The sequence below is a fragment of the Antrostomus carolinensis genome, unplaced genomic scaffold, assembly GCF_000700745.2.
Source record: "Antrostomus carolinensis isolate BGI_N321 unplaced genomic scaffold, ASM70074v2 scaffold49829, whole genome shotgun sequence".
Lineage (NCBI taxonomy): Eukaryota > Metazoa > Chordata > Aves > Caprimulgiformes > Caprimulgidae > Antrostomus > Antrostomus carolinensis.
The window spans coordinates 2949-15717 of NW_010341577.1; the positions used below are offsets into that span (position 1 = coordinate 2949).

Sequence of the window (12769 nt, forward strand, 5' to 3'; positions counted from 1 at the left end):
GTGGCTGCTCCTCCCTGGAAGTGTTGAAGGCCAGGTTGGATGAGGCTTTGAGCAACCTGGTCTAGTGGAAGGTGTCCCTGTTGCTGGCAGGGGGGTTGGAACTGGATGAGCTTTAAGGTCCCTTCCCACCCAAACCAGTCTGTGATTCTATGATAAAAGAAGAAAAGAAAAGAATCATCAAGGTCTGGCTCCCCAGCGCAGGCGAACAGGGCTCTCTGCAGAGACGTCGTTGACGCTCAACAGGAAAACCATGGTGGGACAACCCCATCAGCTGCTGCAATGGAAAAAAGTAATCACCCAACAGACCTTCTCCGGTGCCTGTTTTTGTCGTCAGGTGCTGCAGACAGAGGCAAACCGTGTTAGCTAACTGTCACTGCAAAGTTTCGTGTGATCGTATCTAAATCGTGCGCTATTTTTCAGGGGTTTTGGGGTTTTTCCACTCCAGCAGCTGAAGGATGAACCAAAAGCCGTACCCAGCCCTACCAGTCTGATAGGGAAGATGCAACAGTGCAGAAGACTTTCCACCAAGGCTTGGTTTCAAGTTGAGGTGGTCAGATTTGGGGTCACTCACACCACTTTTAACCAGTTCTCCCATTTCTCCCTACATCCAGCTCCAGCCACAATCAGCCGGGCTCTGCCCTTAATAACCGCACGGCATTTGAACCGTCGCTGTCTTCATTTTAATAAACACAAGGAAAAGTGAGAAATCTGCACTAAACAATTACATCTACGCTTAAATCTTTATTATTTTCCCTTCCTTATTGTGCTGCCAGCAGAGAGATTTCTTAGGTCAGGTCAGCAGACAAAAGAAACAGAAATAGAAGCTGATTTTTCATGGCAAGCTGCCACGATCCTCCGGCCGGAGACATCACGCTGTACAAAAGGCCTTGGGGTGAGGAGGATACAGGACACCTTCCTCTTTCACCCCCTGCTTCGGCACAAACAGCTATAAATCTTCCAAACCTCGCAAAGAAAACGGTAATTATACTGTTATCCCCAGCACCAGCTTGGGGTTATTTGCTTTTCCCCTGGTTTTTCTTTTTGGCAGGGCAGAGAGGAGACTCCAAGCACTACTGACCAGTCCTAAACTATCAGATAACCCAGAAAATGTTGGGGTTTTGGGGGTTTTGGGTTGGGTTTGTTTGTTGGTTTGTTTTTTGTTTTTTTTTTTCAAATAAATTGAAAATGGGATAGTTTAATAGTCAAGGGTATAATTAAAGGACTGGGGAAAGCGTTATTGAGGAAAACCAGCTGATTTTCTGTTCAATTTTTTAAGACTAAGATTCACATCCTGAGCACGTTGATAACGATAATTGCAGTGGAGCCATTAATACTGCTGCAGTTAAGCATGTATTAATTTCCTTACATTACAAACCTCAACTCGCTTTACCCCGAGGCAATAATTTGTTCCAGGATAAAACCCACCATGAGAACCTTTCGGTTCATAAGTGAGTTGCCTCGCTGGAAAACTCTCCTTTGCCTATTGGAAAAATGATGGGAGAATATTTCCAAGCAGAGCATGATGTAAGTGTGGCACGAGGAACTCGTCCCCTGGCTAATAAGAGTCCTCAGATAAAATAGCATCTTACTTTTGGATTTTAACTTAAAACTGCAAAACTAAGCACTTGAAATTACTTGATGAGCACGTCCAGCAAATTTCTTTTGAGATGTTTTGATCTGCAAATTTGCATTTCCAGGGTGAGGCAACAAAAAGTGAATTTTCTGGCATCTCTTTGGTTGTGAAATAGCTTTCCAGCTCCCAACACACAGCGGGTTGTTATCGGCAGCTTGGGGAGGACTGAATTTCTCAGCCTGCCCTCTCTGGCCGCAGCAGCAGGAGCTTGAGCCCTCCTGCAAACCACGCACGCATGGAGCAGCAAGAAATTCAGGTTACAGTTGCAAGCTCCCAGGCCGCCCAGCCTCAGGGGAACCCAAACCCAAACTATTTCTGCTTTCCAGAGCCAGGCTGTGACACTCAGCTTGGATTCAGCCCTGGAAAGAGCGATCTGAGCCTCAGCTCTGCATTGTCCTCCCGCCTGCCCACCACCCTGCCCCGCTTCCTGCACAGTCTGGTGGTAGAGCTGCTGATCCCAGTTGTTGATCCCAGGGTAGGGGAAGCTGCCCTGCCAGGGATGCTCTGGGATGGAGATGTTGGGTGTCAAACAGCGGGAGCACTCTTGGCACAAGGTTAGTGCCTCGCTGGCACGCACCAGCGGGACTCGCTGGGCTGGGCAAGTGGCAACAAGCCCCGGCACGTCCCGGGCTCTGGCTGCTGGTTTATTTTTCATCTGGTTTATTTTTCTCCCTCTCTCCTATTTTCAGACACAAACCAGAAGCCGCCTGTGTGCGAGCAGGGCTCAACCCACCCTGGGACCATTGATGAATGCTCAAACGCCAGCAGCACCACCACCTATTCCTAAATTTCTTTTGGGCAAAACCAAGACATTAATTTTTTAGAGTGAACAAAGAATCAGAGAATCGTAGTGCTTGGAAAAGACCTTTAAAATCATTGAGTCCAACCATAAACCCAACACCACCAATGCCACCTCTAAGCAGCTTGTCCACCTGTCTTTTAAATACCACCAGGGAAGGTGACTCCACCACTGCCCTGGGCAGCCTGTTCCAATGTCTGACCATTCTTTTGGAGAATAAATTTTTCCTCAGATCCAATCTAAACCTCCCCTGGAACAACTTAAGGCCATTTCCTCTTGTCTTGTCACTTGGTCCTTGGTTGAACAGACCCACCCCCACCTCTCTCCACCCTCCTTTCAGGGACTTGGACAGAGCCACAAGGTCTCCCCTCAGCCTCCTTTTCTCCAGGCTCAACACCCTCAGTTCCCTCAGCCACAAGGGAACTCAGCACACTTGTGCTCCAGACCCTTCCCCAGCTCCGTTGCCCTTCTCTGGACACGCTCCAGTATGTCAACGTCTTTCCTGTAGTGAGGGGCAACACGAACCCTTACAACATCCATCTGTTCTCCCAAGCAACCTTCACCGCATCAAACAAGCCCAGTGGTCTGGGACACGAGGCACTCATGAGCTGAAGTCATGTCCCAAAATCAAGGAGAAAGGTGTGGTCCTCCAAACGTTCCCAAGAACTTTGCACAGCCTCATGCCGAATGGAATCCATCCTCAGAGTATCACAGCCAGGTTTCCAAACGCTGAGCTCCAGGTTTTGCAGGAGCAATGCATGGACACACCAGGCACCTTGCAACTTCAGGATGGTCGCAGGCTTTCCGACCGACTGCTGTGCTCCTCTGGTGACACAGAGTAAATTGTAATGACCACGTTCATAACCACAGAGAAGGGTGTAAAACCAAAATGCTGACACAACTTGAACTACAGCGACACAAATGTGCTGCTATAATATTTTTACAGTTCCTTTTTATACATAATGCATGATCCTTCTGCTCAAGTTTCCTCTACGTTCTTTTCCCGTGAAATAATTTACATTAATACATAATTTATTACGGCAACTTGTAAAGCAATTATGGGTTTCAATCAATTTTTCTTCTCCTTTTTGGCAGATAAATTCTGTTTGGATCCTAACCCAAACATTTCTCTTCACATGGGTGTACATCCAATTCTTTTTTTTTTTTTTCCCTATGTTGTTCAAGTTGAATTTTGGTCTCCTGGTCTCCGTGCACAGGGGAAAAGGCAGCCTGCATTTTCCACTGCCCCTTGTTTATGTTCTAGAGATGATTTCTAAATGTGGAACAAATTTAATGGTCATAATTAGCTGATGGCAGAGCCATAGAATCTTCTCATTGCAGAAATAAGATTAAAATACGATGCGTGGAGCTATGCTTCAATGGGAAATGAAAACAACAGCCCCCAAACCTACCGCTGGAGAATCAACACACCAGCAGGCTGTGGGCTCCTCGTGCCAAGAGCCTGCATGGGGGAGGGAAATTCTCCATCTCGATGGAGAAACGTGCCCTGCTCTTCAACACACCCTCTGCCAAGGTCTCTCCGCTCCAGCTACGCCTCGTGGGCTTTCCCCATGTGGCTTTTTCTCTTTGCAGATTGATTGTGCTTGACCACGCACCAAGATGCTGTTCCACGCTGATGGTTTTCCAAAAAACCCCAAAATCCTGCTTTCAGGTTGCGATTGAGGGGGCATCACCCCACAGTTGGCCCTTCTTCTGGCTTCCTGGCTTTCCTCCATCACCCGTGCAGGGTGAAAGGCCACTTGCAGGGAAGAGGTGTGCCATGGTGACACCCAAGGCTGCAACCCCTCCGGCACGCTTGCCTCTTGGACCAGTGGCATTGCCAAACCGCGCCGGTGGAGGAGCGTGTTGATGGACAGACAGACGAGCTGACCTGTGGGCTTCCTCCATCACCCTGCTCTGCTGCAGCACTCAACGAGGACAAGTTCTGGAGGTGCTTTCCAAGGGAAAAAGTAAATGATGGTTGCTTTATAAAATGCATTTCACAGAGGATGGATGCAGGATCCATCCCAACGGGCTCAAATCCATCCTCCTCCTCCCTTTCACAAGCAGGGCTGGGCACACAATGCCCACCACACCAGGACTCTGAGCCTGCAGCTCACAATCTCCTTGTCACAGCCTCAATAAAACCTCCTCTGCAGCTTGCCTCAAAGAGAATTTCTTGCTTACACAGAAAACACGAGGCCGTGGCTGTCGGTGTGCACTCGCCGAGTCTCTCTTATAAGGCTGGACTAGTGCAACCTCTGGTTTTATTGATTTAGATGTTGAGGGATGCTTATACCCCTGCTAGGGAAAGGTCAGGTGGTGCTGACAACACTCTGGTAAAATACTGTAAATATTTTTCTGTCATCCACCCAAAGACTGAAACATTTCAATATAGGGAGCAAAAAGTAATGCCCCAACTTTCTAATATGCCACCTTCTTTCTCTAGCACAGTCACTGCTATTTTCACTGGGGATATGAGATGGAGACTGCAGGGGAAGGAAAAGGAAAAAGGGAGAAAAAAGCTCTATCCAACAACAGGACAATTCTTCTACTCTCAAGTGTTTCAAGGACCCATCAAGGAGAAGGGAAAAATATAAATGGCTGAATTCATAGTTGTAGGCATTTCACTTTTAATCTTCCTTCCAGCAAAGGGCTATATAAAGATAAAACCCAAACTTTTTAGTAATATTATCATCACCCTGGAGGAGTATTTTTTATAAATCTAAAAATTAAAGATCATTTAGGTGACCCTGAGAAGTGCATCTAACATTGCATCATCTGACATATCGAGTCTTTGATAATTTTTACTCATTTCTTGGGTTATATTATAATCCATAATCTATTTTCAGATTCTTGTGGTGTTCAGTACCTTACAAAGTATCTACATCTAAGATGCGTGGGCTTCAGTTTACTCTTTTTCCCCACATTATGCCACCATGGGTAAGCAGGACCCCAACCCTACCATCTTGGGCCAGCTGGGTTTCTTGGTCATGGTGCATTACAAACTTCTTGGGGCTTTGACCCAAATTCCTTCCCCTTCCTGGAGATAAATGCTCCTGAGCCGATGTCTGTGAGAAACTCCAAGGTTTGGGTGATGCTCTCCCTGGCAGCTTACCAAGGCTGGGTTTCTCTCTGTCCCATGGCCATGAGGACCAGCCATGAGCTGCCTTCCTGCCCGAACCTGCCCTCACCCCCAAAGGCAACCGGGAAGACCCCGTTTTAAGTTCCTCAGCCTCTTCTGGCTACAAACCCAGAAAATTCAGCCAATGTCTCTCCATTCACCCAACATCATACATGAGACTATGAGTCTTTGCCTCCTGTTGGCTGCGCTGCCAGTCCAAACTTCACTGTGTTCATTTATCTCGGTGTTTTCCACCAACAGGGACTTGGCCCTTTGACCTGAAATATTCCCTCAGTTTTGCATTCGGTGCCGTTATGACCATGGGACTCATTTCAAAAGTCAAGCAAGTTTTGACACTGTCTGTCATCGTGGCCCACACTTGGGAAAGATGCCTAAAATTAAACCCAAGCCAATCAATGCTCTTGCGTGCTGGGGTCAAGGAGGTGACATTCAGTTCCCTTGGAAAGAGGATAATTTGGCAGCCAAGGAAGACCAGCTTTGTAAAAGCTCTCAAAGACAAGCTGCTTTTCAATTAGGCATAAACTCTTCATATCTGTTGGAGAGCCTGCCAGTGCCACAGCGCAAGACAAAACCATCTGATGGGGTTTCTTTGTTCCTCACTCATGTTTGACAGGCAGGAGAAAGGGAACGGGCTGTTTTTACCCCTTCTTGACTTTGAAGCTTGTGATGTTCATTTGAAAAAATCCAAATGCTTTCCATCTTCCCCCACCTCTCCAATGACTGGAGTTATCAGAGAGCTTGGGAAATATCTCCTGTCAATGCCTGTGCTCGGCTCCCATTAACGCTAATGAGAGTTGTGTCCATGAAGAAAAGGAACAGCCTCTTTGTCTGTGAAGTGTTGGCTTTCATAGCAAGTAGCTTGGCTCAAACTTGACGTACAATTTTAATTGGCTTTCGAGACTTTGCCTAGTGACAAAACCCTACAAACAGCACAATATAACAGCACATCCTCCAGAACTACCAGTTTTTCAGGATCATTGACCAAGGCACCAATCCCCCATCAATTTTGGTGGCTGTTTAGCATAAAAATTGATAGCAAGCACTGACATAAAAGGTGTCAAACATCCTACACCACGGTTATTGTCAAAGGTAAAATTAAGACATTTTCCTTATCGTTTGAGGCCTGTCCAAATACTGTTGTCAAGTGGTAGAACATTTTAGTGATAATACTGACATGTGCGTTGTGCCAGTGGAGAGCCACAGTCATGGGCTGGACACTCAAACACAACTGCAGACCCAAAATGCTTATGATCTCAACTGAACAAATTACTCAAAAAACTAAGAAGACATGTCAAAGGACTGAGGAGGGGGAAGGAGATAAGCAATTCACTCAGTAATGGCAACGGGGAAGGACAACCAGTTCTGGGAAGGAGAGTGGCATGGGCATGATGGCCACCACTAGTGGGTGGTGGGGTGGGTGCCCCTCTGTCCCCACTACATCGGGCAGGCAGGTGGATTCCCACTTTGGGGTCTGCAGGGGAGCACTTTTTCATGGAATTATTGAATGGTTTGGGTTGAAGGGACCTTTAAAGGTCATCTAGTCCAACCCCCCTGCAGTGAGCAGGGACACCTTCAACCACATCAGGTTGCTCAGAGCCCCATCCAACCTGGCCTTGAATGTTTCCAGGGATGGGGCTCCTACCCCCTCTCTGGGCAACCTGGGCCAGGGTTTCATCACCCTCAGCGTAAACAATTTCTTCCTTACACCTAGCGTAAATCTCCTCTCTTTTAGTTTAAGACAATTTCCCCTTGTCTTATCGCAAAAGTTCCTGCTAAAAAAGTTGGTTCCCAGTCAGGACATCTTCCCACCCATCACTGTAAGGAAGTGGGAGCAGGGGTGGAGTAAATACAGACAGAAGTTTCTGTGTACTTACCCATCACGCCACAAGAGAAGAGGGTAGGTCCTTGACTCATCTTTGGAGTGTGCTGCAAACAACCAGAAAAACTATTCACTTCTTGCAGACTCGACTGGGGAACCAGAAACCACCTTGTCTCCAGCCTCGGCAATGAGGAGAGACTCAGGTGGCCGCGACTGTCCCGTTTCAGTAGGGACTGGTGGACAGACCCCATCATCTTCCCTTAGGGGAAATAAAATTCAATTCAAAGCTGCAGAGAGTCAGTGTCGAGGTCAGAGCTTGCAAATCATGGCTCCTGCACATAGTCCTTACCCACGGGAATAGCCACAGCCAGGTCCTCAGCTCCAGGATCCAAAGCACTGGAGAAACTAAACTGGGAGCTGCAATTCGGAGGTAATTCTGGACTGGGCAAGAAAGCAGCAGCAGTGGTGGTGTCTGAACCCCATCCAAGCTCATTAAGGTCTCCCATCTAGGTAGAAAGTGACTATTTAGGGTTTTTTAAACATAGAGTGTGTTTCTAAGGCAAGACACCCTCAACCCCAGCACTTCTGGGGAGTCTGCGTTGGGATTGTGTCAATTTGCACTAAAAATAGGGAAAAATGCCACTATATGAGTACAAAATAATCCTGGGTGCTTTTTACACTCTTTGTTCCCAAGAATTTTCCTCTTGACTGCATAAGAGACATCATCACATTTCTAAAAATGGGCATGGACAGCTTTATATACAATAAATCAATATGTCATCTGCAGCTACATGCCATTTCAGCTATGTCTGCAAAAACACACTTTCATACTAATTGTTCTTTTATTATCCCCCAAAATATCCATATTCTGCTTCTGAAGTGTCTTTCCTGGCAACTCCATCCCATCTGACTGAGGCATTGCATCATCTGAGGGAAGCACCAACATGACCTCCTGGTTCATCTGTGCTGCTGTAGCTGTGTTTTATCTGGTCTTAGGCCACCACATTCACATCTTGGCTCCTGATCCATGTTTTACACGTTGCCTACTCACATAATAATAATGCTACCAAATGCTGGCACCTGCCTGTACAGAGCATCCAACAAAAGGATCCCACTTCATATATAGAATATTGTAAATATTGAATATAGAAGGATGTGGAGGCAGAAAACAATGATGGGGTGCAGATGTGGAGAAGGCAGATAAGGGTTGAACACCTTCTTTGGAGCATGTGCCACTTTTCTAGATGAAATCAGGCTGTTTCTATCTGTCAAGCCCCACCTTATGAAGCAGCAGGTAGAATTAATGAGGAGACAGTGAGGATGGGCAGCTGTCTCCAAAGAGTGGCCAAAGTGGAGCAGCGATGGAAGTGAGACAAGCGCTAGAGAAGGCAGCAGTTGTGCCAGCATCCATCTCTGTGCCAGCCCCAAAGACCAGCTACTGCCTACAAATGTGGGAGGGGGAGGAACATCTTTAGATGACCTACATCTCATACTGAGTATAACCATCATTTTGTAAGAGTTTTGTTTTAACACCAAAGTGGGAATTGAACCAAATGAGTCCATCAGGTGTTGGTAGGTGATACTGTCCCACTGCTCAGATATTTATTTCCTTTAGCTTTTATTTTATGGCTTTTCCCATGAAGTCAACAGCAAAACTCATGCTTTCTTTGGTGGATCAGTCTTCTTGTGAATATCTGCCCCAATTTAATAGCCCGGACAACCCAGCAATTCAACTTGTGTAACCAGGACTACCATTGCGCTATCGACCCAGCCCCAGAGCTGCGGGAGGCACTTGGCAAACACACGAGGGCAAAGTTTCTCTTGTCGGCCACCGCACAGCCTGAGTGCCCGTCCCTTCCCGTAGTAGAAGGAGCTATTTCTCATCTGCTTCTCTGCAGCAAGTTCTTCTCCACCTGCCCCACACACCTCCCTGGACACAGCCGGTGTTGGATGCCCAAGCTACCCCCTTGCCACCACCATGGGAGATGCTGCCTTCCCAGCAGGAGCTGACACTAAAGCAAGGATGTTTTTCTAATATATCAATATCCTTCCTTCCCAAATATCACCTTTTTAAGGCAGGATTTAACGCTGCCTCTGGCTTAGTCGCCTTCTCCTCTGCCACACACTACCAGGGCAGCCTGCCTTCACCCCAGCACGCTGCGCTATCTGCCCAAGAAGCCCAGCTGGACAGTTTGACATCCTCAAACTTTGGCATTTATATTTCTTTTATACTCAAAATGCCCATTTATGGCTAACCCTGCCAGATGCTTCCTGCCATGTTCCTGCACACCCTTATCTGAGGCTCTCAGTGTGCCCTGCCAGGAACAGCCTTTCGGTCTAATTTCTTCTCAGACTATGACCATAGTGGTCATGGGCAGAGGAGCAAACATCCACCACCAGCCTTGCTCTGGGCTTCTTCAGATGGCTCTCCATCATCCCACACCTCCTCATCCTGCCCCCACCCTTGCTTGCTCTGACACTGTCCCCAAACTACCCCTCATCCCTCATTTCCCACCACTGTAGGAACGCTCAGCCCCACAGCCTTGCTCACCCCATTTCGGCTGTTTGCTGCCCCTAATTTGGGTTTTTTTGTTGCCTGCTCATTCAATGTGGTTGGATTTATATCTCTCCAGGCTGCCAGTGAGACTGTTAAGAACCACAGCACTGCCCTTCACCATCTCCCACTTAATCCTGCTCCCTACTTGCTCATCCTCCTATTAATGATGAGCATCTGTTCCCTACTGGTGAAGCAACTTCTCGCCTGTGTTATTCATGGCGTTGATTTTATTTTTTCCTACTGTTTAATCCATTGCATGCTTACTGAAATGCACATATGCAAAAGCCACAGCACCCCAATCATTCACTAATCACCTGTTCCTTGGATATTAACACAGCTCAGTAGAAATCAGTGCTATAAACCACCTAAAGATGTGGCCCTGCAGCACAAAAAAAAAACCTTATTATAAAGCTACAGCAAAGCTCTCAGCAGCAAAAGAGTTGTGAAGGAAGATTTCACAAAGCTTACCAGCTCAGTCCTGCATGTTACAGAGTCAGCACCTTTGTTTTCCCGAGTTTTGGTTAAGATCATCACCATGGTAATGCAGTCCTGCCTCGGAGTCCATCAGGGTCGAGGCGAAGGGCTCCGGCAGCCGCGCTCTGGCAAAGCTCCTCTTTCAGTGCATGTTCCCCTGGGAAAGGCTTGGCTGGATCAGCTCCTCGGGGGATGCACAGGAACAGTCTCTGAGCATGGAAAACTCCCTGTGTGCACAGAGAGAGAGGAACAGCTTTAAGCTTAAAAACACCCCAACAGCAGTTACTCCAGAGGACTATTTATTTTAGACTCTTAAATATTGTTGGTGTTTCTCTGCAGCCCATCAGTGCAGAGGTGTTTTGCAGGACGGGCACTCGCACAAGCTGTTGGAAGCACGTAAGATCCAGAGGGACAGAAGTATTTCAGGGAAGTGAATGAATGAATAAATAAATAAATAAGGTTTCCTCTGAATTCTCCCTTTGAAAAAGGAAACTCCTATCCCCTATATCGAAGACACTGAGGCTTTAATAGAAGGGCTTGTTAAAGCCCCAGGGTTGATCTCATAGAAGCTCTTGCCCCCAGACCAACTGGCAGCAGAGGTTGAGCAGAAAAAGTCCCTCCAGCATCACTAAGGCTGTGAAATGGGTTTAAACTGGAAGAGGGGAGATGGAGATGAGATCTGAGGAAGAAATTCTTTGCTGTGAGGGTGGTCAGACACTGGAACAGGTTGCCCAGAGAAGCTGTGGCTGCTCCTCCCTGGAAGTGTTTAAGGCCAGGTTGGATGAGGCTTTGAGCAACCTGGTCTAGTGGAAGGTGTCCCTGCTGATGGCAGGGGGGTTGGAACTGGATGAGCTTTAAGGTCCCTTCCAACCCAAACCAGTCTGGGAGTCTATGATAAATCCCCTGAATGCTCCTATCCCACCCCAGTTACTCTCTGATTCCCAACCCATGAAGAACTCTTCAGGGAAAAAACAAGGCAAAGAGTTGCCTGTAAGGAAGGAGAGAGCACCCTGCCCTGGAATCCTAAGGGCCACACAATGACTCTTGATCCTGACCTACTTCTTAGGCAGTTTTAGGTAGGAAAAGTTAAAGGCTGCACAATTCAAATTGAACAACAGGCTCATACAGCACCACCCAGACCCGACCACGAGCGGTCACCCAGCTCTGCCTCACCTCCTGGCATCCTCTCCAATAAACTTACTCCTGTTGTAAAAGCAGATGGATTGCAACTCAAATCTGATTATAGAAATCAGTGTTTTCCCCAAATCACTCCTCTAATCCTATTTTGCTATTTTGTTGCCTTGCAGTTCACACAAACAAACAAAACCACCATTTGCACGATCCGAAGAGCACAAAACACTGATCTTGTAACACGCAGTCAAAATTCAATGGCAATGTCTAAGGACAATATTTGAGAATATACCGTTAAGTATTAAACCTCATTATGAACTGATTTCCCAGCTCGTAAATCATCTTTTCCATGTTTACTCGGATTAGAGTTTGCGATGGTGTTATGAGTAGCTCATTTGAAGCCCTGCTGGCTGGTAAAGAAAAATCACCTTCTATTAGTTTGTGAGGATAAAGTTTATCCAGAGTGCAAAGCCAGGATTGGGAATCAATATATTTGCCAAAGATTTACTATTCCCAAGGACAGATGGTACAATCTCCAGCTTCTTATGGGACACAGGTGGGTTTATAATATACAATTTACTGGGCAACCCAATGACCAAATAATCAAATTGAAAAGCAAAGTGTTTTAGACCATCAGACGACACATAATTTGCTGAGCCCAGGTCATATATTGTACTAGGAATAGTCTGGGTTTATACAGGGACAGCAGGACGTAAGGGAGGATGGGGTGGCTGGAGGACCAGTTGACTAACACAGCAACGTGCTCCCATCACCCTGGGGCTGCAAACCCCCTGGTGATGCTGGAGCAGCTCAGACACCTCTGTAACAGCACATGGACCCCCAAGGTTATGCTCAGGAGGCTCCTCGAGCCCTGTGCTGGGGCCAGCTTGGGGACATCAACCTTGATTCTCAGGAGCAAGTAGAAAGTGTCGCTGTGTGGTTGTTAACAAGCTGCATGAGTTTTACATTTCTGCATTTGACAGTCCTTGCATCAAATATATCGGCAGGCAGCAAAACCCAGGGGTCTTGTTCAGGAGGAATGGCTGCTTGCACCAGGCTCTGAACAAACACAAGAGGAAGGGATGCTCCCCAAAAAGCATGTAACAGTGGACAGACAAGGACCAACGGAAGATCACAGAATCCCAGACTGGTGGGGTTGGCAGGGACCTCAGGAGATCATCCAGTCCAACCCCCCTGCCAAAGCAGGTTCC

At 47.1% G+C, this 12769-nt stretch overlaps 1 protein-coding gene across 1 annotated transcript in view; it reads right to left on the bottom strand.

Annotated features, from left to right (window-relative positions):
* The window catches only part of FAM53B (family with sequence similarity 53 member B), a gene marked incomplete at its 3' end in the record, with an annotated part of 13158 nt that extends 2668 nt beyond the window's left edge, over positions 1-10490 (bottom strand). Inside the window, exons 1-2 of the mRNA XM_029087098.1 lie at positions 10422-10490; positions 7452-7503 (exon numbers count right to left, since the gene is read on the bottom strand). Of these exons, the coding sequence (XP_028942931.1) occupies positions 7452-7503; positions 10422-10490 (121 nt within the window). The remainder of the gene's footprint in view (positions 1-7451; positions 7504-10421) is intronic.
* Positions 10491-12769: the final 2279 nt, after the last annotated feature.